The following is a 27,919-nucleotide window of genomic DNA, read 5'->3' on the forward strand; positions in this document are numbered from 1 at the left end:
GATGGAGGTAAAAGTATCTCAGACCCACAAAAGATACAACACAGAAAGCTCTGCTGCTGACGGGAGAAAGAACCAGCCCTGCATTTCCTACCTCTGTGTATCTCGTATTTGAGAAAGAGATAAATTCACAGCTTGTTTAAAGCACTATAATCTGGAGTTTTCTGACACATCCAAGAAATTGAATCTTTAGGATCCAAACCATGTCTGGCAAGGCACAACCCTGGCTGCAGAAGGGACATTTGGAAATATTTTTTCAGGAAGCTGTCGGGAGGAGGACAGACTCCCCATGCGACTTCCCGGCTGCTCACGGGGACGTGGAAACTCCCCAGGCATGTGGCGTGGGCTCCTGATTTCCTTTCAATGTGCACGAATCCATGCACCAGGCCACTAGTATATACTAGTACATAAACATACATACATATACATTTTATAAATACAGACATATATTTATATGTTAATTATTGAGACATTAAATCAAGTCATTTTTTTAGATGTCAATTTTAAGAAGAATGTGTCAGCCTATAAATGGGTTAAATCTTGAACAGAGATAGGACTATACTGTACTTTGTACTTCACAGTGCCATCTTCTGACTACCATTGGAAGTGCAGTTTCAGTACAAGTAGTTAAAGCTCCTAAAACCTCTGACTGCCATTTTCATCATCATTGTTATTATTATTATTACTATTAAGTCAATCTTCAAAATAGATTGAGTTCAAATGATTTATTTTCACATCCATAAAACAAAAGGTGATATTATTTATGACATGGGGATGTTGTGAGGGTTTCCACACAAATGGGGCATAAAGTTAAAGTGTACTGGACCCCATGGCTCATGCAGCCATGTGCATGTATGACACAAGTCATGTTTTTACACTAGTCTGCATGTGCTTCTCAGCATCTCCTTTGTTTCTGAGTTACTTCCCAAGTGCCTGACACCACAAATGCTGGTGTTCACTGATGATCTGAGGATCCTCATCTGGAAGCTTATGCTTATTAAATCATGGGTTCAGATTCCACCCCTATCTTTTGTTAATCTTGTGACTTTAGCTATATTAACTTTTTCAATCCTTAGCATCCTAATCTATAAAGCGCCTTCAATGGTCTGGAAAAAAATAAAGTAACCCTAGAGAATTGTGTAGTACAATTCATACACATGGAAAACAAACAATAACCTTGAACTACTGTGACACATTTTAAAAATTAAATTATGACCCCAAGCAGTTGAGATCGTTACCTGGGATCACAAAGGTGGAAGGTGCTGAGGAGCAATTAGCATGCAGATCAGTCTGATCTTTACCACAGTTCAAGTTTGGATGTCAACTAGAGCCAGGCAGTAGAACATATAGTTCACTGGTCTGGCTTTGGAAAACAACATCCATTAAAAAAAGACATTATACAAATATAGGATTATTATCTTTCACAACAAAAATAAAATAAACATTATTTTAGTTAGAACTTTAAAGATAGGATTTTCTGGTTGTGAACTTAGAAGATACCTGACAGGAAGTTACATTTTTCTTTCCTTCTCTCACTGAATAAATCAGAACCCACAAATGAGGCCGACACTGGCTCATTCCAGTGCTTTATATCACACACTAGGAGGCGCTGTAGCATAGTGCTTATGAGCATGGGCTCACTTCTTGGTTGGCATTTTTTCGTTTAAAATCTACCACCTATGTGGAATCTAATGAACAACATAAACTGGGTGAACAAAAATAGATCCAGAGACAGAAGCATCTAGCAGACAGACAAACCTCAGAGGGAAGGCAGGGGAAGGTGGGCAGGAAGAGATCAAACAATGAACTTGTACGCATATATGCACAACCCAAGGACACAGACAATAAGGTGGTGAAGGCCTCGGGTGGCGGTCCGGGGAGGGGGTTGGGGTGGGTTGGGACAGGTCAATGGAGGTAAAAGGGGGACATATGTAACACTTTCAACAAGAAAGATATAAAAATTTAAAAAAATCAAATCAAATCTACCATCTACCAGATTATAACCTTGGACAAGTAACCTAACACCTATGTGTCTTAGTTTCCATACATATAAAATGGAGGCAACATCGGTATAACCACCTCAGAAGTTTGTTGTGAGGACTAATCTGGTTTAAGATATTATAAAGTTGTTAGCAGTTATTTATTATCATATAATCTTTTGATTCCTTTCCTCCTTATTCCTTCCTTTGTTTTGGCTGGCGTAGTTGCACATTCTGTTTAATACAGAAAGTTAATTGAGAAAATTCGTTTTCCACACAAGGCAAAACCACACAGCTGCAAATGGGAAAGAGTGGAGAACGGGAAATCAACACTTTTATTTTTACAAGGCTAAATGTTACTTCTACTTGGTCTGACGACTCAGATTTCCTGCCCTGAGTAGAAAACAACAAGCATTTACTTAGCTGTGGTTTTCATTGCTTCTTTATCATACAACTTGAAGTGATGAACTCGAGGTGGAAGGTGGAGTTAAGTTTCATTCTTTTCAGGGTATTTGTAGATGTCACGTTGCTGTCAAGTGCTTTCCAAATAGAGGATGCCCCTGATAGATCCATGTAATACAGTGCTATGTCACTTAATTCATTTGAGCATTTTCCCAGCCCTTTGCAGAAAGGTACACAAGGCAGAGAACTATTTTCATGTGACTTGAATGATAAATGCAGCCTGAGACATAGCAAGATACTCATTTATTAAATTTATTGATACACATTGAAAATAACTGTGATATTTGCCAGAACATCACGATCATTTCAAGCTCCTAGCTTCAGCTGCAATTAGTATGCTGAGTAAATGCCAAAGAGATCAAGGTGTTCTAGACTCCAGAGTTCTTAAATATTGAAGCCGGGTTTTCCAAGCTTTCATGTACATCAGAAGCATCGGGTTCCACATTAAATGAAAATTATTTGGCTCCTTCCTCAAAGAATCTAATTAATATATTTAGGATAGAGACCAGAAAATTGCCTTTTTAACAAGTGTTCTGGGTGATTCTCATTTAGGTACACTGAGATATACTTTGAGAGACAATGATCTGAGGAGAGATATATGATTTCTAAACAGAAATATTGAATTAGCTGGTAGACTTTTGTATTCATGGTCAAGGTTTCAGTTTAGCTGGTCATAAAAATAATGAATTTCTTTGGCTGATTTATTTTTAAGAATACATTTATGTAACCATGAAAACATACAGTTATTTGCCCACATGGTTTTGTTTCAGCATTCTTGTTTGTACTATACATTATTATTTTTCTTTAGAGTATATTTGTACAGAGATTAGTTTCTGTAAACAGTGCTATAGTTGCCTTCAGAAAGCAAGTCTCAGAAATAAGCTAGGATCTGACCACTTTCCAGCTGGGAGAATATAGGCTAATCATTTAATGTGTCCAAAACTCAGGCTCCTAGTGATAAAACATATATAAGTGTAATGTATGGCAAGGGGCAAGTGACAATAAACATCCAGCTTACTTGCAGGGCAAGAATTAGTCCTCAAAAACATTGGCTGAACCTGTAGCTTCCATGTTGTATAAAAGGACTGAATGAAATGAAGATCTACACAAAATGCTCAAAAGGGATTCAATATCGTTCAATATTTTCCTAAATTGTAGTGTCAGAAAAAGAACAGTTTGTCCCCATTTTTTATGTGAACTTCTTATTTGTAGAATGAGCTCACATTTCACTTCAAGGCATCCAAAGGAAAAAGCTTCTTGCCCTTAACAATATAAAGCTTCCTCCACCATGTCTGCTTCTTGCCAAGATGTCACTTCAATTTTTCATGCATTTTCTTGTTTCTTTTATAATTCAGAGCATTCCCCCCCCCCTCTTTCCTGACCAATACTAAGGGTTTAGTTTACTGCACAAACCAGCAATGAGTGACTGCAAGCATTAGAAAAAGAAAATTAAAAAAAAACACACAAAAAACAGGAAAGCTAGTATTGGGGAACTTTCCTTTCCATTCTTACCCTCTCTGCCCCATCACACAGTCTTCAAAGAGGCCCATGTCAAGGTTTCAGCTCTCTCTGCCATCCCTGCCTCTTCTTCTCTACAACTCTGTGGCGATCATGACCAATCTCACTCCACTATAAGACCACTTAAATATAAAAGTCCAGAAACCTTGACATGTCAAAAGGCTTGTTGGTGTTTGTGATGTCTAAGTTTAAGACAGATCTCTTTGGTCCTGCCATCTCTAGGTATTCTTGAAAAATTAACCTTTTTTAAAAGCATTAATTTGATATTATAGCAATATAATAACTGTATTTAATGTTTAACCAGATTAAGCAACATAATTTGGAGCTCTCAGATTCAAAATGGAAGCTAGGTTAGGTCTTACAGGTTTTTGTTTTGCTTGTTTGTTTTGAGGATGTTACAGGGGTTTAAATCAGTACTTCCATCTGGAATTAGGATGACCCAGAGTTGGCTTTTACATTGGCCTCAAATTATCTGCATGAACCTGAAGGAGGAAAATATTATGTTTTAGACTCTATTCTTTGTATACACTACTTCATTCAATCCTCTTGAAAAAAATCTGAGTCACTGTTATCACCTCCTTATTGATGACAAAAACGTGGCTAAGAAATGTTAATTGACATTTCCAGGTCAGGTAGCTAGTAAGGAAGATTCAAAGTCAGCTTGATGTCATATTCTTTGGATTTAACCCAGGTGACAAGGTAAACATTTCCTGTAACCCTGCCTACCCCATCAATCAGCTACTCACTGAGTAAGTGCTTTTGGATGCTCAGAGTTCTGTTTTAATCAGAGTCTGAAGGGCCATAAATTAGAAACCCTTATAACCCTCTTGAGGATAGACAGGAGAAAGTCACATCCCCTATAGGAACTTGAGATGAAAGCTGGCCCAGAATCTGCACTAGCTTTTGCCAACACCATAACTCAGCTGCAGGGGCTACTTTGAAAGGCAGCAAGTCCTTGCATGTTTTTTGTTCCCTGTTTTTTGTTTTTTTTTCTAAGAACCATTCACTGGGCTCAAATCCCTCCCTCCCTTGCCTCCAGAAGTATCTTATAGAAAATAAACCACAATTTTATTATTTTGGCTGTACAGTCAAGAATTTTGAAATTCATTTATTTCTATTTTTAAAAAAATATTTTTAGTGATTTCAGAGAGGAAGGGAGAGGAAGAGTGAGATAGAAACATCAATGATGAAAGAAAATCAATGATCTGCTGCCTCTTGCATGCACCACACTGGAGATCAAGCCCACAACCTGACTGGGAATCAAACCGTGACCTCCTGGTTCATAGGTTGACGCTAAACCACTGAGCAATTCCGGTTGGGCTTGCTTTTTAAATAAAATAATTAAATTATGTGTTGATTGCTTCAGGTGTCTGATATAAAAGCAACACACCAAACTGTCATCTTTATGTAAAGTAATAGGTAATATGTCTTAGGATATCCTGTGAGATAACAGTAAAGTTATGTGCATGCATGAAGATAGAACTTAAATATATTTTCAACCTTAAATGTTGTATATTATTACTTTTCAATTTATAGATGAGAAATTTAAGTTTCAGAAATTTAAGTTTTAGGTTTAAGTAATAAACCTATTTAAAGACAAAGAATTTGATTTGTGATATGTACAAGTAAGGTGAAATGTATGACCACCTAAACCTAAACAAATGTTACATAACTATAAATTACTTATAGGACATAATAAAAATATAGAGACATGTAAAGCAAATGAAAAGTAATGTCACTGTACATTAAAGCTGGAAGTGGACATGTTTAGTATCTCATCTTTGTAAGCTAGTTAAGCATGCTGCCCATTGAACAATACAACACAGCTGTAGCATAGACGTAATAGGTAAGAAATATTTAAGCAAATGTCTAGCCAGGAAATTTATAGGAAACTAGTAGCTCACTGCCGCTTGCCTCAGGGGGCCGCCCAGCCCACCACTGCTTGTAGCTCTCTGCTGCACATAGCTCGCTGCCCTGCCCTCCTGTAGCTCTCCACTGCTCCTAGCTCTCTGCCCCGCCTTCCTATAGCTCTCTGCTGGTAGCTTGCTGCCCCACCCTCCTGCTGTTTGGTCATTACATGTCTTGGTGTAACGACCATTTGCATATTACCTCTTTACTATATAGGATAGTTTCAATGATAAAGATTCCAAAGCACCAAAAATGTCATCTTACAGTACAATTTAAGACCAACAGGAACCATTATAGGTGTATCTCTTGAGAAGTAAACTATATGCAAAGATGAGAACTCATTAATGACTCTGCTCTGGAGTTTGAAAATGACCTAGCATCTTTTTTTTTAGGCCAGCCAATTCTTCAACAAGCAACTGAACACCGGTGAACAAATGGTGTTCAACAATTATAATTCCCTTTGATAATAGCCTGTTGTACTATCTTAATTACATTACATGTGGTCAGAGAATTAGTTTTAAAATTACTTTATACTCTACAATAATTAGACTAGTTCTGACTATATTGTAGGCACCAACTATACAAATATTGTTTGACTGCAGAAGAGATATATCATGGAGAGCAGTCACATGATAGAATAGAAAGTGGATTAGGGCACCTTCTGGTTTCTGGTTTTGATTGATTTCTGTGGACTTAGATAAGTCTGTCATTCTGGACCTCAGTTTTTTTCACCTCCAAAGTAAAGGGCCTTGGTCTAGAACACAACCTTGTAAGTACACTCAAAGAGATTAAAACACTCAAAAGCAACACCAAAAACAGTCACACATAACAATGATATCACAATCTATAGTATAACCATGTATCATAGTGTTTATAAGGTCATTATCAGAGCATGATTTACTTGGTTGGCCTCCAGTTTATATCTGAATGGAATGGCTTAAGTATTTCTTTGCCTCCTATAATCATGAAGCAAAGTTCTTAGACATCCCAGTAAAAATGTGTCCTTTATCTGATGCAAACATAATATGTTCTATGCCTTTTATTTCCCCTGAGAAGCAAATTATACATGTGCTATGATCCACTAGATTGACAAATGTCATCACACATTCATACACACAATAATTTGTGGCAAAAACATTTTTTTTTCATTCAGTAACTAGAATTTCATGGCATAGATATGCATAGTTTGTGACATAGTTTATGTCAATACTAGTAGCGGCTATCTAGTCTCAACTAGTTAAGTTATTTTCAAAACTGGGTTATTATAAAGTCCTTTTATGTGATGATTCAGAATACATATAACAAACAGTTGAGCTTCTTCTATATCAGTGGTTCTCAAATTGTTCTCAATAGTAGGAAGAAAATCTCAATGTTACCTTTTCTTACCTTTAAATTTTCTAAATGTCTCTATCTCTTAAAGATTTCTCATACTTGATGAAATCCATTAACAAGTAGAAAATAAAGTTATAGACACTTTATACCAACCCTGCCTATAATTTGAAAGCATCCATTCCTATTCATTGACACCTGTGCTTAGGGCTTTGATTTGATATGATTGATGTACTGCAAATGCAATTAAATTTGAAATATATATATATATATATATATATATATATATATATATATATATAGCTAAATATACACTTTTGTGCTAAATCACAGTCCATGTGATTAAGTTAAATACTGAAGTTTTTCATGGTGTTCACCAAAGTACACAGCACCATCCAAGCATTTGCAGACAAAGCATTTTTGAAAGAATCAGCCTCATTACCAGGTAATCCTCACTACTTCTCCTGCTTCCTGTCTTCTTTGCTAATATTTTCTCTTTTTTTAGATGATGACTTTGATTCTTGTTAATTTTATGCCATCCAATTTATTTGTACCCAAGATTTTATTTATTCTGCTATGTCCAGATAATTCATAGATACAAAGATTTTATGAAAATGGTAATAACCATATAGTAATAGCTGCACAGCCTAACACTGTTAAGCACTTACTGTGTTCCAGGGAATATGGTAAACTCCTTTTCTATATGAACTCATTCAGTCTTTACCACACCTTCTCAAGTAATTTCTATGAGTAGTCTTATTTTCTACATGAGAAAACTGGATAGAGAGTGTAAGCAGTGCACCTAATACTACACAACCTGCAAACATTGTACAATATTAAAATCAATTGTAAAATATGATTTTTCTCATTGTCTTTAGAAAACAGAAATTACTTCTAATACGCTTTAATTGGCCATTATTCACTTTTTCCTCTATTCACACTTAGAACTTTTTTTATGACAGTATATTATATGATGCTACATAGAAGGATGTTTTTGTAACTCCTTGTTTTGTTTCTGAAGCTTTGTCTTGTCTGTCCAGTTAAATGTTTGACTAATAGTCTGAATTTGGAAATATTCTAATCTGATACTATATTTGAATAAAGCTTATATTTAAAAAAAACATTTGTTATTATTTATCCAACTTTGTCTTATACATAATCATTTCTATACATGACTTGATTATGGGAACATGCACTTAAAAGTAATTTATTATTTTATTGCCCTCATGCCTTATGCAATAGCTGACTCATTGCAGGCATACTTAATACATTATAATGAAAACATCAAATATATCTCTAAAGATTATAAAGACAAATTGAAATTGATTTTTTTTATTTTTCAGAGAATAAAACTTAGCGTTAAACATTATCTCTGAAATTAGGTTACTTAAATTATCTTGCCCTATTTATTAAAGGGATTTTCCTCGAGAAGTCAGTGAAAAACAGGCACACTCATATACCACACACACACACACACACCAGAAGCATTCTCATAACACACATGAGAAAACATTTCATTAGAACCACGCACCCCTCAGCAGTTTCAGTAACTTTTGTTTCCTGGTTGGTAGGTCAATTTCTTTCTTTCAATTACATAGTGGTCTGTACAATCAAACTGTACATAGTTGAGGTGTCCCTTTTATTAGTCATAAGGGAAATTTAATCTACAAAGATAATACCAAAACAAGTCATTTAAAAAAACTGCTACTGGAAATAGGCAACTAAGGTCCAAAATTGAAATTTGAAAAGTTAAAACAGTTGCTTGTTAATATCTTCTTAGCCTAGAAAAGACATTTCTCTAACTCAGTGGTCGGCAACCTCATTAGTCAACAGAGCCAAATATCAATAGTACAACAATTGAAATTTCTTTGGAGAGCCAAATTTTTTAAACTTAAACTTCTTCTAACGCCACTTCTTCAAAATAGACTCACCCAGGCTGTGGTATTTTGTGGAAGCGCCACACTCAAGGGGCCAAAGAGCCGCATGTGGCTCGCGAACCGCAGTTTGCCGACCACTGCTCTAACTCTATTACATAGAATGGTAATTCCTATCACAAAGGAATATGTATGGGATCAGATTAAAGGTGTTTGTGTGTGGCAACACTCACTATGGGCAGGGCTTGGGAAAATAATTCCACATTATACAGATCAACTTGGGGGAGTTAACACAAGAATGTTTCCTATATCAAATGTATATGCTTAAAAATAAAAATGTTTGGGACTTACTGTGTTCTTGTGGTGGTGCTTACCTTTCCTTTATCCTATATATCACATTGATTCTTAGGAGGATTAAAGTACAGAGCAAATCATCATCAATATATAGTATCCCCTAAAAATAGATTCCAAAGTAAACATGTGGTATGGCTGCTGATCAGAGGACCCAGTAGAGACCTATAAGGTGACTCCTATTGGGAGGACTTTAACCGACCCATCTGCTTAAAGTTCTCCCTTGGTGGAAAACCACCAGAAGTCAGTAGACCTTCACTCCTCCCCTGCCATGCTTCTCTCCCCATTAAGCCATTTAAAGCTCAATAAACCAAACGCATCAGGAGTAGAATCACAGCATAAAGGAACAGCAGAGGTTCAGCAGTCTAAAGCACAAGGCTTCTCTGGCACTCCATGAGTCCCTTTTCACCAAGAACTTCTAAAGGTTTTTCACCCTACCATTCCTTTCACTACCTGTACGACTTCTTTCTGAAGTGAATTGCTGGCTGACTTGGAATTGCAATTTATTCTCTACAGAATGAGGCTATTTAAAAAGTACAGTCATGTTACTCTGGAGCTTAATAACCAACACGTTTGTTTTCTTTGAATGTGTTTATTTGTGCACAGGTTAAATGTGTTTCTGTATTAACTACCTTATTTTTAACACTAACTTAAATTTTCTGAATTTATATGTATGTTCTAAAGAAAGGAGACAAAACACCAGAAAATTAAACTGCTCTTTTTAATTCTATGGAGTTTATCAGTAAAATAAATAATTCTTGGCTATTGTGGAAGGTGAACAGTTAGCTTACTTTCAGGCCAAATAAAGTAATTCTGATGGGGGGGGGCATTGATATTGTTCACTATGGTTAAAAATATGGAAGTTTTGTGATTAGGGGGGCAGGAAGAGATTAACCATATATGCATTACCTGGACACAGACAATAGGGTGGTGAAGGCTTGGGGTGGGGTGGGAACTGGGTGGACGGGGCAATGAAGGAGTAAAGGGGGACATTTGTAATACTCTCAACAATAAAGACTTTTCTAAAATGGGTTGACTAAAATAGGTTGTGAAATCCAGTTTTGAAAGGAATAAAAAATTAAATGTTTGCATCATCTAGTAATGATTCTTCAAATATCTCATTGGAAAATAAAGTATGTAACTAAATTTTAAAAAAGGTTGGAATGAACAAACACAAACAGAAAGATATTCAAAAATGCATATTTAAAAGGCAGAATTATTCAGTTTTCATTTGTGTGGATAGAATACTATTATATAATAACTCTCTAATTGCCTCATTTGTTTTAGCAAACACATTCCTGTATTTTAAAACAGAACCAAACTTTAAACCTAGTGGAAAGATAATAGCAAGGTATTAAAGAGCTAGGCCCAGAGAAAGAGATGTTGAAACATACATTTTTTTTTTTTTGCATCCAAAGTCTCAGATCTACATTTCTCACACTTTAAAAAGAACTTGACAAAGACAAGTGATAAAGACTATAGGAAAACCTAGCAAGAGCCACACCCTGCTACTAATGCATTCGACACAGCCTCAAGTATGTGAAATGCCATTTGCTTCACAAACAGGACCACGGACTAAGAAACTAAGTGAACAGAAGTCTCTGGCTAGCAAACTCACTGTCACAGGTGGCCATGGCTGAGCTACACCGTTTGTCTCAGCAGGATAATTAACTCACCTCAACTAATGCCACTGTTCTCCCAAACCTGTGCAGCTCAGGTTCTAACGTGTACATTAACCATATGTCTACAGCAACTCTTAAATGTTGCAAAGAGCGTGGCCTTCTGTTACAGCCCGTTAGAACATAATCTCTTCTTGCAAAATGACATGCTAACAGTATCACGTTCATTTTTTAATTTTCACACTGTCAGGAGGTAATCTGGGTACCCAATAAAATAATTGCTATTGAGTAATCACAATAACAAGATATGCCACTGATTACAAAAAAGTTCCCTTACTTAAGCCCACCATGCTCTTTTTGTTGAGTAAGCAAAAAGGAAAATGTAAAGACCTGTCACAATTCTCAAATACAAACACCGCTGCAGAAGTTTCATATCTAAGGTAAACTAGAAATGATTAATTCAAACATTTGTTATAATAAATGCGTTGACCATTTTTTAAATGTTTCCTTAAAAAATCACAACTTTCACAAAAGGGATGGCAGTAATTCTTTGTCTCTCTTTATACTACACAACCAATGTTAAAACTTTGGAAGCTAGAGACTTAAGAGCTTTGTAAGCTACTTAAATTGCAGCATCCTTAAAAATCAAATGTGCTTTTAGAACACTACACATTTCAATGTCTTTAAAATCACTTTTGATTGTTTAAATATTTATTATTTTATGTATATGTTGAGAGGCATCTACTCAAACTTTGAGAATTACCATTTTTTTCTAGAAGACTTCACAAGTAATTATTAAACCAGAACACAGAAGTTCAGAGTAAATGGCAAAACACTGCAAAGACTAACTGCGATGCTCAATTTGCATTGAGTTGTTTACAGCTAGCCACAAATATTAAAATGAGCTCTGTAATTGGAGCAAAATATTATAATACTGGGCAGTACCTGTGATTTTAAAAGCATCTACATTTTGTGAACTGAAATGACCAGCAACCCTCGGAGAAAATAAAGAATACACTAATTTCATTATAGTCACCTGGGCTTGTTTACAAGAAAAGACTAAGTTCATCAACTATTGGGGCGAAATCTAACAGTCCTCACACTAAAAGGAAAGTTTGGTAACAAGAGCTTTCAAGAGGATGTGTAGATAAGGAGTGGAGTCAAACATGTGTTACTGCCTTGCTTTTTTCCTAGATCATGAGTTTTCTTCAGACATTTATTTTCAGATTTGGAGCTAATTCTCTTCTCCCTTTCATTTTCCCTCAGATACACAATCAGATAATGTTTCCATTCACATAGATTTGGAAAGATCCTCATCCTGTGGGGCGTGTTTCATTTTATAGCAGCCAAGGGAGGGAGGTTGCTGCCAATAGGATGTGAAGGGCATGCAGAAGAAAGGCTGAGTCCTGGGCAGTGGAACAGTCCACCCTTGTGCTGCTCTTGTGGCAGGAGAATGCCAGCCCATCACCAGCTCCGGGACTTGATGAACAGTGGCAAGTCACAAAACTCTTTTCAATCACTTCATTTTAAACCTCCACTTAAAATAGCTCCTCTGTGCTGGGTCTTAAAGCCCCATTTATGGTCAGCGATGGAGTACAGCGATGTTTCTGACCAGGGTCTCTACATCAGCACTCTGAGAGTGTCTTCTAACTTTTAATCACCTTTTAATCAGACCCGATCACAGACAACCACACGAAAATGCCTCCCACTAAGTCCACGCGAGACGTTAAAACAGGCCATTCCACAAGTCGGGAACTTTTGTGCAAGGCTTACCATCTTCTGGGATTAATCATTCCTCCCCCACCCCCCTCTAGTTCCCTGTATCTTAAAATCACACACACTTGAGGGATGAGGAAGCTCTGTGACTCTAAAGGCAGCTCCAATGTGAAGGCACTGCCTGGTGACAGTTCCCTCCTGGTCTCTCCGTGCCCTTTACTGTGGTTGGTTACTGCCCGTTATCTTTTGCTATTACTAGGGCTTGAGGGAACACGTCTTTCGAAGGGAAAGCTGTTGGTCCTCTCACAGGGAGTAACACTGAGACTTGAAGGGCTGGGATACCTAGAAAAAGGGCTTTGCTCTCCTCAAAGGATTTCAGAACCCTAAACATAGAGGGACCCTCCAACTTGGGGAGGAGATGCAAACAGCTCATGGGTCCGTCCTTGGCCCCCACAGGTGAACTGCAGTGGGACCAACCTACCAGCAGCGCCCTCCGGTTCAGGTCCCTCCCGCCCCTGGACTCACCTGGTGCTGAGGACCAGCGCTGGCAGGAGAGGCAGCAAGTAGTGAGCTGCGCTGAATTTCATGCTGTCGCCTGCCGGGGTCCTTCTTCCCTCGCTGGCTTTGCTCGCCCTCCTTCCCCCGGGTCCCTGTCTCTCCTTGGTCCCAGGCTTTGTCCCCGGCCAACGATAAGCCCTCTCCAGCAGCAGACGGGAAACGGACACACGGACAGACGCCTCTCCCAGGCAGGCGCTGAAAGCAGGGAGTATCTTGGGGAGTGATGTCACCAGCGGCGAGTCGGAGCCCTGCCCGGGATTGTTCGCGCGGCACCACCGCTCCGGAGCCCGGAGGACGCGCTGTCACTCGCGCTGGAGGCTGCGCGGGAGAGGGAGGAGGTGCCCAGCGATGGCCCCGCGCGCTCCGGTCAGCGGGCCGCGCTCACCCCCTCTGCACACCCGCCCGGGGCTGATCATTTACCCCAGCTTTCCTGGAAGATGGGGAAGGGAGAAGCGGGGCGGGGTAGAGGAGAAGTCTAATTTGCCAGTAATTGCACCAGCGTACTTCACAGGAGGTGAGATGAGTCACTAGGAAAGACTATCAGATGCTTCCATTGCAGGCAGGTGTCCCTCGCCTGATTAAACAGTGTTTGAAAGAACATCACTCTGGAGAGAGTGTTTAAAATACCACTCTAATTAGAAATATATTTGCCTGATGTGGATGGAAGGAAAGCAGGCGTAAGCAGCCTCCAGAAATATATACACGGAGCCCACCATGCCATTGCAAGCTTCTTAACTCTGCAAACTGTGGGCTCTAAGGTGGTTTCAGGACCCTCAAGACGTCTGCTGCGTCTGGGTTTAGACGATTCCTGACCTTCCTCTGATTTCAATCCTTCTAATTGTATGAGCAGCTGGCAGTGGAATTGGAGCCAGTGGCCACATTTCACACACCTGAAGAAGTTCTTTTCTTCAGGTGAAAAGACATAACAGAGAAATTCACCAAAACGTAAAGAGTAATTAACTCGGAGTGGTGGTATTGGAAGGCAGAAAAATGTATGTGTCGTTTTGTTTTCTATATTGGCCAAACTTTCTATAATGGGTTTCTTACATTTAATCATCTTTATTTTGAAAACAAATTAAATAGTAAAATGAAATAACACAACTCTAATGCAAAAGAGCAAAACAGAGCCAACTTCACCTACTGAGCTGTTTAATTCTAGGATCTTTACAATATGGTATATTATTGATATCCCAGCAGGATATCCTGGTTAAATAAATGTTTAGAGAGCACTTGCTCATACATTATTTCAGTTGATCATCACAAAGATCTGAGCTGGATATTTAAAAAATATATTTTTTTATTAATTTCAGAGAGGAAGGGAGAGGGAGAGAGAGAGATAGAAACATCAATGATGAGAGAGAATCATTGATTGGCTGCCTCCTGCACACCCACTACTGGGGATCGAACCTTCAACCCAGGCATGTGCCCTTGACTGGAATCAAACCTGGAACGCTTCAGTCCCGCAGGCCAACACTATCCACTGAGCCAAATCAGCTAGGGCAGTTCTACATCTTAAGCAAACTCTACTGTTGCCTGAAACATCACACCCAGCACCACTAGCCCAGTGATTAACACAGAGTTGATGTTCAATAAGGGCTGAAATGCACCGAAGGCAATGGGACAAAGGTCAGGTGGTCTTCCAGAATTCCTATCCAGAGGACTTAGCTCATATTCCTTCATTCAGGGACAAGTAAAATTTGGACTGAGCATCTCCTTTAACCGAATTTTTAAAGACATTATTTGTAGGAAAAGTACATTTGGTATAAAACTTTATTTTAAAGAGGATACAAGTTTAAAGAATTAAACATCTAACTCACTGATTTGTGTTTGTTTTTCTTTTTAGGGAGATTGAAGTTTAAAACATTCACACAGAACAGATATTGCTTTAAAACCCCTTGCCTACTAAAATAGATGAGTAATAACTTTTGCAAACTGAATACCAGCCCCTTGGGCAATAGTAAGATTCACAACAGATATCACTAGGCATGTACAAATCAACTCACTTGTGAATTGCATGTCATTTAAACAGAAAAACTGTACTATACTTTGCTAAAACAGAACGCTGGCTTAAAAGGAAAATATGTGTTTTAGTTTGTTCCTGTCAGAATTATCTGATAACAGATTTCCTGCACAGTTTGGAAGGTGACCATTGAGTTGCATACTCAACAAAGACATATGACAGAACTTGGTAAAAAAAAAAAATGTGTGTATACTAGGAAATAACTTATTTGTAGAACACATTTTTGTTTACATAACCAGATGAACTTCATTATCTCTGCCCTAATCGTATGGACCCAGTGTGGTAGTCATTTCTATTACTCTCCTCTTTTGTGATTGAGGTGACAGATTCAGAATGGTTAAGTAATTCCTCAGTGTCACTCAGTAACTTGAATAGTGGAGATGGCATGCAAATTCACTCTGCATTATTTCAAAACATTGGTTTTCTTTGGGAAAAGACTTTGTTAAATATATCTATGTAATAAAAGACTTCCCCCAACCTAAATTGTGTTATTTTGTGTTATATGTTTAACATAAAACAACAGATCAAGAAAGGGAAGTGTATCAGGTTGAACTTTGTTTTTAGCCTGTCTCGTGATTATGTTGTGCCTCTGTATTGGATACCAATGAAGAGCCACAAGGTTTGTTGGCTTTTATGCATTTCTGCAAGCAGAAAAAGACATCTAAGAAGGGCATGGGAGCATCAGGGAAGCACATCTTGAAAGGTGAATCTAAGTGAAGTTTCAGAAACTCCTGCAGAGTTACAAGACTAAAGTTTTATATTCCGAATTTAAGAAGTCTTTTATTCTTCTGGACATGCAAGTCTCCATTACTCAAGACATTCTGTCCACACTGTCAAAGGAAAACTCAAATCCAGAATTAATTTCATGGCTTCAGGTATTTGGTATATACATTTTAGAGATACTGTAGTGCAAACAGGAAACACTTGACATCTGGAGACTGTGCTCAGCAAAAGCAATAACTACATTCAAGTCTGGATAAAAGACATTAAGAAAGCCCACACCATTACACTGAAAGACTAGTCAGGGATTGGGAGACATGGATAATCTTTAACATATATTTTTATTGATTTCAGAAAGGAAAAGAGAGGGAGAGAAAGATAGAAACATTAATGATGAGAGAGAAGCATTGATGAGCTGCCTTCTGCACTCCCCCTACTGGAGATTGAGCCAGAAACCCTAACCAGAAATTGAACCTTGACCTCCTTGTTCATTGGTTGATGCTCCACCATGGAGCCACAGTGGCCAGGCCAGGCCACAGATGATTTTTTAAAGCTTTATTAAGATTTAATTTAGGAACCAAAAACTTCACCATTATAAACTGAATATATTAAGTGTTTTTAAAATATTAATTCAAGGTTATGAAATTGCCACCATTATTTGATTCCAGAGCATTTTCCTCACTCCATATCCACTAGCAGTCACTCTCTTCTTACTCCTTTCTCCTTGGCCACCACTAATCTAATTACTGTCTCTAGGGATGTACCTGATTTTTGACATATTATATAAACTGGGTCATACTATATGTGTTCTTATGTGACTGATTACATTCATATTCCCATTTCAATTATTCAAGTTGCAGGATGTGTCAGTACTTCATTCCCTTTTATTATTGAACTAGAGGCCCGATGCTCGAAATTCATGCACGGGGAAGGGGTTGTGTCCCCCTCAGCCCAGCCTATGCACTCTTGTAATCGGGCCTAAACCAGCAGTCAGACATCCCTCCTGCAATCTGGGACTCCTCATTCCTAACTGCCCACCTGTTCCCTCCTTACTGTTTGGCTTGCCGCTCCTTAGCACTGCCCCAGAGGTGGGAGAGGCTCCCGCCACCGCTGCTGCATTCGCCAGTCATGAGCTCGGCTTCTGGCTGAGTGGCACTCCCCCTGTGGGAGCTCACTGATCACCTAGGATTAGCTCCTGCATTTAGCGTCTGCCCCCTGGTGGTCAGTGCCTGTCATAGCAACTGGTCATTCTGGTCATTCCACTATAATGGTTGCTGGGCTTTTATGTATATAGACTAGAGGCCCAGTGCATGAAAATTCATGCACTGGAGAAGGGGTCCCTCAGCCCAGCCTGCCCCCTCTCACATTCCAGGAGCCCTCAGGGACGGGAGGCGACCCAGCGATCAGGGGAAGGCAATGCCCTCATCACACCTCTGCTGCTGCCACTGCCGGCAGTGCAAGCCTTGGCTGGCCCTAGTTACCTGAGCCTTGGGCAACCCTGGGCGGGTGGGCAGCGACCATCCGAGGCTTGTCTACAACTCAGGCCGGCCATGGGCGGCTGGGGGCTGAGTGGACTGGGGGACTCCGGAAGCAGGCATGCAGATCAGCTGGACCCACCTAGGGGCAGGCACAGCCGTGCCATGTGCCTGCTGCCCCAGCAGAGCTGAAGGGACTGGGCACCGCCATCTTGTGGCTGTGGGCTCCACCATCTTTGAGGGTGTGGCAGTCAATTAGTATATTCCCTCCTTATTGGCTGTTGGCACTGCCATCTTTGTGAGGGCATGATGGTCAATTAGCATATTCCCTCTTTATTAGATAGGATAATGTCCCATTGTAGGGATATTCCAATTGTGGCTTATTCCTTCATTCATTGACATTAGAGTTTAAATACTTTGGCTATTAGGCATATATGACTTTGAACATTTATATAAAAGTTCTGTGTGGACCTTTGTGTCCAACTTTATTAGGTATATACTTAGGAGAGGAATTGCTGGGTCATATGACAACACTGTGCTTAATTTTTTTGAGAAAGTGCCAAACAATAGTTGCATCATTATACATTTGCACCAACAGAACATGAAGGTGTCAATTTCTCTACATCCTTGCCAACATTTGATGGTATTATTATTATTAGGGCTATCCCAGTGGATGTGAAACAGTATCTCATTGTGGTTTTTGTATTTACCTGATGATTAGTCATATTGAGCATTTTTTCACCTGCTTATTCACCATTCATCTAGTAATTTTGGAGACATGTTAATTCAAATTATCCACCTATTTTGTCATTTCTGAATTATGAGTTTTTTTATATATTCTTGATACATTTTCTTTATTACATATACAATTTCTCCCAATCTTGGGTTAACTTTTCATTTTCTTTATGGTGCTCATTTCAGGAAAACATTTTTAATTTTCATGAAGTCCAATTTATCTGTTTGTCCTTTTGTCACTTATGTTCTTGGTATCTAAAAAGGTGTGTTTCAACTAAGTCATATAAATGTATGTCTGTCTTTTCTTTTAAGAATTTTATCATTTTAGTTATGATCCATATGGGGTCAGCTTTTGTATATTGTATGAAACAGGGGTCCAACTTAATTCTTTGCATTTAGATATCTAGTTGTCTTAGCATTAGTTGTTGCAAAGTTTTCTTTCCCCATTTAATTGTCCTACTATTTCTTCTCTCTCATAGTAATATGTTTTCATCATTTCTGAATGTCCTTTTATATTATAAACTCTGATATTCCCTAGAATTTCACCATTGATCTTCCTCTTTTAAAATTCTGTGTTTTTTCCTTTTGTGAATTTATCATTTTTATGATTTTTACTATCTCCAATTTGGTTATAAGTGTAAAAATGTATCACCTGCCTATACTTCTTCACTGAGCACACATAGGTTTCCTTTGGGTACCTTCAAGTCAAACTCACTCTCACTGAGCTTTTGTCATTCCCGTCTGATCATTTTTTGTTTATTTCCTCATATCACCATCAATTTAGTCACCCAAGGTACAAACTTGGGAGTCTTCCATTACTTTTACCTCTCACTTCTCATACAATTTGTCAACAAGTCCTACAGATTTTATTTCCTAAGTATTTTTGTACATCCATCACCCCACTCCTATATTAAACCAGTCACCAGGGCTCTATTTAAGGTTCATCATCTTTTGCTCATATATTTTTTATTCTCAGGAGTATTTGCCTCAAATCCACCTCCCCTAGTATTATCTACCTAAGCTACAAATGCATCTATGGCCTAGAAAATGTATTATATTTATTCCTAGAAAATAATTCTCAATAATAGTTTCAGTATGTGTCTCTTCTCTATTCTTTCATCTCCACGTTGCACTCCAGAGTCACAGAAGTTTTCCTTGATGTGGCTTTACAATTTCTATGTTATTTCTTCTTCCTAAAGTGTTCTCTCACTCACCTTACCTGTACCTTACTTGCATCATTTAATACTTAAAAAGGCCATCACCTATTTCTAGAATACTTTCTTTAATCGATCTGCCACTACAAACTTGGTAAGATCTCCCTTTTCTGAGTTATATGACATGTGATAGACTGACTTGGTATTATACTTATAATATTATTTTAAATTATATAATATTAAGATAATAGAGGGACATTTGTCACTTTCCTTGGGACTAAGGAAGGTGAGGGTATGATAAGAATTACATTTTTACTTATAATTTCTATGCCAGTCACTAATTTTATTCATGTATATATAAACCTGGTGGTTAAAGACCTTAAAAAAAAAGATGTTTCACATGGTTCATTGAAAATGCGTTTACTGTTTTCATTCTGTCTGCTTTCTTATTGCTAATAAAAACTATCTTCAAGAAAATTTTCTCTAATAAGGCCAATTATATTTTTTCCTTGCCAAATACACCCTATGGAAGAGAAGAAAAATATAAGGCTTAACTGAGGGTGGGGCAAAGTAGGTTTACAATTTTGAGTACTACGACTTCAATGAATTCTTTAGTAAAGTGAAGAAGTCTTTTTTAATTAGCACAGCTGTACTTCAATCCAGCGATTTTCAACCTTGTTCATCTCATAGCATGCATAAACTGATTACTAAATTCTTCAGCATACCAAAACATATATATTTTTTTTCGATATGATAAAAATAGTAGGTTTAGTTGTGATTCGTTCACATGACATAGTTATTGTGTTGGCTTTTTTTTTTTTAAATTTGACAATCTGAGGGTAAAAAAGAGGTAAATGCTCCTGACTAGAAGTCAGGTATTGCATATTTAAAAAATTCTTGTGGCACACCAGTGTGCCCCTTACAACACACTGGTTGAAAATTGTTGCTTTAATCTGTAAATCTTTAAGGTTCTTTTTTGTTTTTAGTACTTTTATATTTTGCAGTATATTTACAAAGGATTCTGGTCTGACCAACCAATCCATTCCCTGAACCAGTTAAATTCCACTTACCTCCTTAGCTTAATGGCATCTCATTTTCTGGAATTAAGTGTATGTTTCCTCTTGTCATACATTTGTATATCTTAGTGAATATCTTCACAAGGATAAATTTTCCTCTTTTATTACTATATCTCATTACAAAACCACAGCTAAACCAAGATTTCTAAGGTATATATTTCCTTGTTCACTGTATGTAACATTGACATATGGTTTTCAAAGATCCTCTCATCCAACATCATATTTAACTCAGAATAGAATGCAATTAGTGATGAGAATGCTGCTTTCCAGCATAAAGGAATAATTAGTACCAGACTTGTCCTCCTACTACCAACAAATATAAAATTTGGGAAAAAAAAATGGTATGACTATTTCCAAGCAGCGAGAAACACGAAGAGTAGATCATAAAAGGAGAGCCCATGCTCACACCAGCTTTCTCAGGAGGAGCATTTTAACTCCCGTGGTACAAGAAAATGGAATACAGGGAAAACAACAGTCCTGCTGAGCTGAGGGGGCAAAATCAAAGTTTTGTTCACTGAGGTGCCTACTATTTGTGGAAAATAGTAGCAGAAAAGGAAAAGCTTTTCAGAAGACTTTGAAAACAAGGAGTGGGGTTTCACCATGGGTGCTGGCCAAGGGCGGGGCTGCTAACCACAGACCAGACTGAAAGGCGCGGGTCTGCTAACCTGCAGTTGCAGTGAGATTTGACTAGTGATGCCAGTAGTAATTTTTCATCTGCTGTAAACATTGGACTTCCACCCTTGCAGAGTGGAAAGCCCCGGCAGCACTTTACAAACACACCTAGCATTTAGTTGAGACTCCGGAAAGGCCATTGTTAAAAAGAAGCAACAGGCCCAAAATGGAGTCACTTGTGCTAATGTCAGCCAACCAAGACTTAATTGCATTTTCAGCCTTTCCCAAGAATGTGACCTTTAACTAGTCAATTTGGAATTTCCTGGTGAGTACTAGTGAGGTAATCATCCTGGTAAGACTCTCCCCTAAGGGAAGATGACCTTGTCTGAAATAATCTATTTTTTTAACCTCCTTTGTCTCACCCTCCTTCTGCCTATAAAAGCCTTCTATTTTGTACAACTCCTCAGAGCTCCCTCCTATATGCTAAATCAGATACACCCCGATTCATGAATCCTTTAATAAAGCAAATAATATTTTCAACTTTACTTGGTTGAATTTTTAGCATCAGGCTTTGGGAGTAAGAACTGTGCTTTAGTTACAGAGATGTATCTTAGGACAAAGGACAAAACTGATATAGACTCACATAAAAAAACATTTTTAAAAGCCTTACAGTATTGAAAATAGCTACCTGTAATTTAGTTGTCTACAGTTAAAGATGATATAATCTAGAATCTCCAAGTGCATCCAACACAACGTCAAGCATACAGTCAAATTATGAGACTCACGAACAAGCATGGAAATGTGTTCATAATCAATAACAGCAATCAGCAGAAACAGAAACCAAACCAACACAGATTTTGAAATTAGTAGATAAAGATTACATAGAAATTTAAACTATAAAAAGGAACAAAGAAAAATTCTGACAACAACAATACTATATATGAAATAAAAATGCACAAGGCTTAATATTGAAGAACCAAGAGTTAGTAAACTTGAAGTCACAGAAAAAAATATCTGAAAAAAGAAAATAATTGAATAAATATATAAATAAGAATTTAGTAAATTATGGTAGCATATCATAGTCTAGTCTAGTAAACATATATTTAGAGACCCAGAAGGATAAGAGAAAATAAATAGGGTGCATAAATTATATTTTTCCAGGATGAAAATGGCAACTATGTTTAAAAAATTAAAGTTACATTTTTGAGAAGTTCCACCAAATTTAAGCAGTATAAGTACAAAGAGAAGCAACCATTTAGGTATATCATAGACAAATAGTTGATAAGAAAAGTAAAAGAGAAAATCTTAAATAGGAACATCAGATACAAAGGAAACTCAATAATTTAGCAGATTCTCAACAGAAACAGAGTGAAAAAGACAATGAAACAATAACTTTAAAATAATGCATAACTGTTATTCCAGAATTTTGTATTCAGCAAAAATCTTTTAAAAATGAGGGCAAAATAAAAATATCCTCATATGAATAAAATCTGAAATAATTCTTAATAGAAAAGCTGCTCTAGTGCAGATTATAAAAGAAAACATTTTTCAGACTAAAGAGAAATGATAAATATGAAAATTCAAAGTTACAGAGTAGAATGAGAAGTTCCTGAAATGGTACATATTTAGATAAATATAAAAGTCTATCTCTTTTCCCCATTATTTCTTAAAGAAAAAAATAAAGACCAGTAACCTGATATGGCTTAAATGTGAAGAACTAATATATGACAACAATAGTACAAAGGCAAGAGATAGTAAATAATTACTATTAGAAGGGTAGGTCTAATTCTGTACATTAAGTACAATATGAAAAGTATGAATGTATAATAGAATCATTAGTTTAGCCACAAAACAAGTGCATATACATAGAGAAAATATACCAAAGTACAGAAAAAAAGCAAGAAAAGCAATGATAAAAAGAATGATTAATCCAAAAGAAGGCAAGAAATAAAGAATAGAGGAACAGTAGCTCAAATGGGAGAAACAGAAATCAATTAGTAAAATGGTAGACATAAACCAAACCATATCACTAATTAAATTAGATGAATATCAACAAGGAGCATCAGTTAAAATAAGAGATTTGTCAGATTGGATAAATATACAAGTAAAAGCTGTCTTCAGAAATTGTGCTTCAAGTTTAAAGACAAAACTTTATATAGATAGACTGAGTTATTACATTCATAATAGGAAAAATATTTTATGACATAGAATCTTACCAAAGATAAAGAGGTATCTTATCTAATAAAGAGGGAATATGCAAATTGACCGTCAAACTGTCACAAAGGTGGCAGTGCCCATAGCCACAAGATGGCAGTGCCCAGTCCCCTCAGCCCCGCCAGAGTCCCACAGTCCTTTCAGCCCAGCCAGGGGGGCAGCAGGCGCACGGTGTGGCTGGACACGCCCTCAGCCCCCCAGCCGCCCAGGGTCAGCCCGAGGTGCAGGCAGGTGTTGGATTGTAGCTGCCCAGCTGATGCCCGAGGTGCAGGCAAGCCTCAGATGGTGGCTGCCCAGCTGCCCAGGGCCACCCGAGGTTCAGGTAACCAGGGCCTGCTGAGGCTTGCACTACCGGCAGTGGCAGCAGCAGAGGTGTGATGGGGGCATTGCCTTCCCCCTGATTGCTGGTCACCTCCCACCCCTGTGGGCTCCCGGACTGTGAGAGTGGGCAGGCCAGGCTGAGGGACCCCCCTCCAGTGCATGAATTTTCATGCATGGGGCCTCTAGTATTTTATAATCACAAAAATCTTGCATCATCAGAAAGATATAATAATTTTAACTGTGTATGTACTGAAAAACAAAATGAAGAAGAAAAGAGACTCAAGGGAGTAAAAAACAAATCCAGTCATTTGTTTGTCAAACAAACCCATGGAGATTTCAACATGTTCTTAATTAATAAACACATGTATAATATATCAGTTGGCATATAAAATCTTTGAAGAATACTATTACCAATCTTGCCTAATCAACATTTATAGAATACCTCACCTAAAATACACTTTCTAAGTTTTACACAGAACAGACAATATACATTTCAAAAAATTGAAACTTTCAAGTAGCATTAAAGAATCAATGCCAAAATGTCTATGTTTCTTAACATAGATGTATATTAAAGAATAAGTTGCACAGAAATTATAGAACATTTTAAATCAAATGAAAATAAAAATACATCAATAGTTGTGTGATAATACTAAATCAAAGTGTAAAAGATAAATGTCCATATTAGAAAGATGAAATATTTTATGTAATCTAATTTTTACCATAAAAATCAGGAAAAGAACATCAAATTAAACTCTAATTGTATGGACAGAAATAATAAGAACAAGAGCAGAAATCCATGACATAGAAAATAATTATAATATGTACAACAACATTATAAATAAAGGGGGTCAGTATTATAAGTAAAATATTACCAATATTAAATAGATGATAAAAGTATATTACTCTAATTTATTTCACAAATTAACTTTATGAAAAAATAATGACTTACCAAAAAGTGACCCCAAAAGAATTAGAAAATGTTACTAGCTCTAATAAGGTAATTTAATCAATAATTTAAAGTTTATCCAAAAGGGACATTTCAGGTGGTTTCATTCATGAATTCTATCAAATGTTGAAAGATGAATATTAGTCTTATTTTTCATAAGTTTGAGGAATACAGTTTAGCTCTCATCATTTTATGATCATTGTATGATTAACATTTCCCTAGGAACAAAGCCAGACAAAATTATGAGATGTAAATAAAATTATAGGCATTTTTTCTTATGAACATGTAAAGTAAAATTCTTTAGAAAATATTAGAAAATCTAATTCAGAAGTATATAAAAAGGATAAGAAATCATCATCATCAAGTGGGAATTTTTGTAGAAATATAATGCTAGTTTTACATTCAAATTTTAAAGATATTCTTTACCAACTGGTAAATGAACATAGGTAAAAAAGCATATAATTATTTCAATGAAGAAAACTATAAAATAAAATTCAACTCTCATTCATAAATAAAAATCTCATCAAACTGAGAATATAAGGGAAATCCTCAACCTGATCAAGGGTATTTATAAAAGACTTCATTATATTCAATGGTAAAGACAGAATGCTTTTTTGTAAGATTGAGAATATACAAGGATGTCTTCACACTACATTAAACTTAAAGAAGAAAACTTAAGAGAATCATTTTGCAACTTAGGCAAAATTCCTACAGGGCACAAAAGTGTAAAACACAAGAGAAAATACGTTGATAGATTGTACTTTGAAATAACAAATACTCCTAATTTTGGAAGAAGCCACTAAGAAAATGAATAGGCAAGGCAGAGATTGGGAGAAAAAAACAGCAACATTATTTTGACAATAAATTATGCTAGGAATATGTAATTGACACTTAAAATCAGCAATCAAAAGGCAAACAATACAATACAAATTTTGGCATAAAACCCTATTGAATAGGCACTTCACATAAGAGAACATTAGGATATCAAGGTAAGCACATAAAAAGGTGCTCAACATCATTAATAATCAGAGGGATGTAAAATAAGTCTGATATGAAAAATCACTACTAGAAATGAGAAACCCACCACTAGAATGGATAAAACAAAAGTCTTATAATATGAAATATTGGGAAGAATATGGTTAAACTTGAACTCTGTATATTCTGTTCAGATTAGAAAGCCACACAACCACTTTAGATGGGCTGCTTCTTAAAAATGTTACTAGCTCTAATAAAGTAATTTAATCAATAATTTAAAGTTTATCCAAAAGGGGCATTTCAGGTGGTTTCATTGATGAATTCTATCAAATGTTGAAAGATGAATATTAGTCTTATTTTTCATATACACACACTATGACTCATTTTCAATTCTAGTTATTACCTCAACAAATATGATAGCATATACCCACGAAAAGAATTTGTATGACAATACTTATATCATACTAGCCAATATTTGTAAACAATTTGAGTATCTATCAATTTGAGAAAAATGGGTGCAAATTTGAGGCCTATTCATGTAGTTAAAAAAAAAATCACTGTTAAAACCAAAGAAGCCAGACATAAAAAAGTGTAATACTAATGAATTAATTTTATCTGAAATTCAATTTAAGGAAAATTAATCTATGGTAATAAAAATCAGAACAATAGTTGCCAAATAGGGGATGTTTAGTAAGTGAAATTGAGTAAAGGAGATTTTATTGGTCAATCAAAATGCTTATATCCTAATTAGGGTATTGGTTTAAAGGTGCTAAAATTTGTTATAACTCATCAAATTTTTTAAACCTAATGTAAGCATTTTATCAGCTTTATTGAGACATAATCATAAAAACTTATACTTAAGATCTGTATATTTAATTTTACATAAATTTTAGTTATAAAATATGATTTATTATGAGTCACTATTTTTTTTCTAATAAAACACTGGCTAGGAAATCATCCACCCTCCATCCATTTAATCAATATTTATTGAGGGCATCCTAATCTATTTTACTAGTCAATCATTGATCATATGAAGATATCAGTAGAGTTGCAATTTCAATAAACATGAAACTTAAAAGTAATTGTATATGCTTTCTGAAAGAGCAATTAAAAGTTACTATTTCAGGGTTCTAACTAAGCTTTTGGAATCAAGGAACCTCAAAGAAATTAACATCTAGTTATATAAATCACGAGGGACAAGAACTTTACTAGAAAAAAAAAGGGTTGTCAGGGTTGATCCAATGACATAAAGCTCTAGTTCTACAGATAAACTATTTCAATTGAATATCACATTGTCTCCCACTAGTTCTGAGACTTTGAAAAGTAACCTTATTCTCTAGAAAATAATTGTACCTATAACATGGAATTACTGGGAGGATTAAATATTGTTTTGGTGTTCCCATGGCTACCTTCAAGTTTAGTGATGCATCAGGACTTACAGAACTCATGGCTAAGATTTTCATTGGAGCAAAGGACACAAAGTGAAAGTTAACAGGGGGAAAATTTCATTGGAAAAAGTCAAGAGAAGCCAGGAGAAAGCTTCTCATTCCTTCCCTTAGCAAAGTCTCACTGGACCCACTCTTTATCAGAGAACAACAGGGACACCTGTGAGAAATCTCTGCCTATTGAAACCCACTGAGTCTCAAAGGTTAAGACTGGTCACATAGGCACATTTCCATTATGTGACCAACCACAATAACTAAAACTCAGGACCCAGCTTAGACACCAAATGTACGTTATACCTCTTGCTAAGTAATCCTGACAAGCATGCACATCATGTCCCATTGCTCTCCAGGCATTCAATATGCCATCATCAATCACCAACCTATAAAACATTCTCAGGCATTGGCCAATGGTAAATCCTGGTTCCAGGCTGTCCTAGAAGCTTGGGATCATGTTCAGCCTTAATGGACATTTGCTGTTTTGCTGGCTTGCTCCACCTCCATTATCTTGATTCTGTAAATAAATATTGACTTTTCTTCTTTTTTTTTTAATCCTCACCCAAGAATATTTTTCCATTGATTTCTTAGAGAGAGTAGAAGAGAGAGGGAAAGACAGGTAAATATTGGTGTGAGAGAGACACATGGATTGGTTGCCTCCTGTATACACCCTGACCTCCCAGGGCCAGGGAGGATCCTGCAACCGTGATACATGCTTTTGACTGGATTAGAACTCAGGACCCTTCAGTCTGCAAGCCGATGCTCTATCCACTGAGCCAAATGGGCTAGGGTGAATTTTCTCTGGAGAAACACCTCTGTCTTCCCTCAGTTGTTATTTAAATGAGGTTTATACAATGTCTCACTTTCAGAGGTAGGTATACACCTCAAGGCTGACTAATCAGCATATTCTATACAATCAGG

The 27,919-nt window shown here is 36.9% G+C and overlaps 1 protein-coding gene across 1 annotated transcript in view; it reads right to left on the reverse strand.

Annotated features, from left to right (window-relative positions):
* Positions 1-13,340, reverse strand: part of LUZP2 (leucine zipper protein 2) — a gene marked incomplete at both ends in the record, with an annotated part of 306,815 nt that extends 293,475 nt beyond the window's left edge. The window contains one exon of the mRNA XM_079788833.1: positions 13,279-13,340. Within this exon, the coding sequence (XP_079644959.1) occupies positions 13,279-13,340 (62 nt within the window). The remainder of the gene's footprint in view (positions 1-13,278) is intronic.
* Between the last annotated feature and the right edge of the window lie 14,579 nt (positions 13,341-27,919).

Source organism: Cnephaeus nilssonii, assembly GCF_951640355.1.
Source record: "Cnephaeus nilssonii genome assembly, chromosome: 13".
Taxonomy (NCBI): Eukaryota; Metazoa; Chordata; class Mammalia; order Chiroptera; family Vespertilionidae; genus Cnephaeus; species Cnephaeus nilssonii.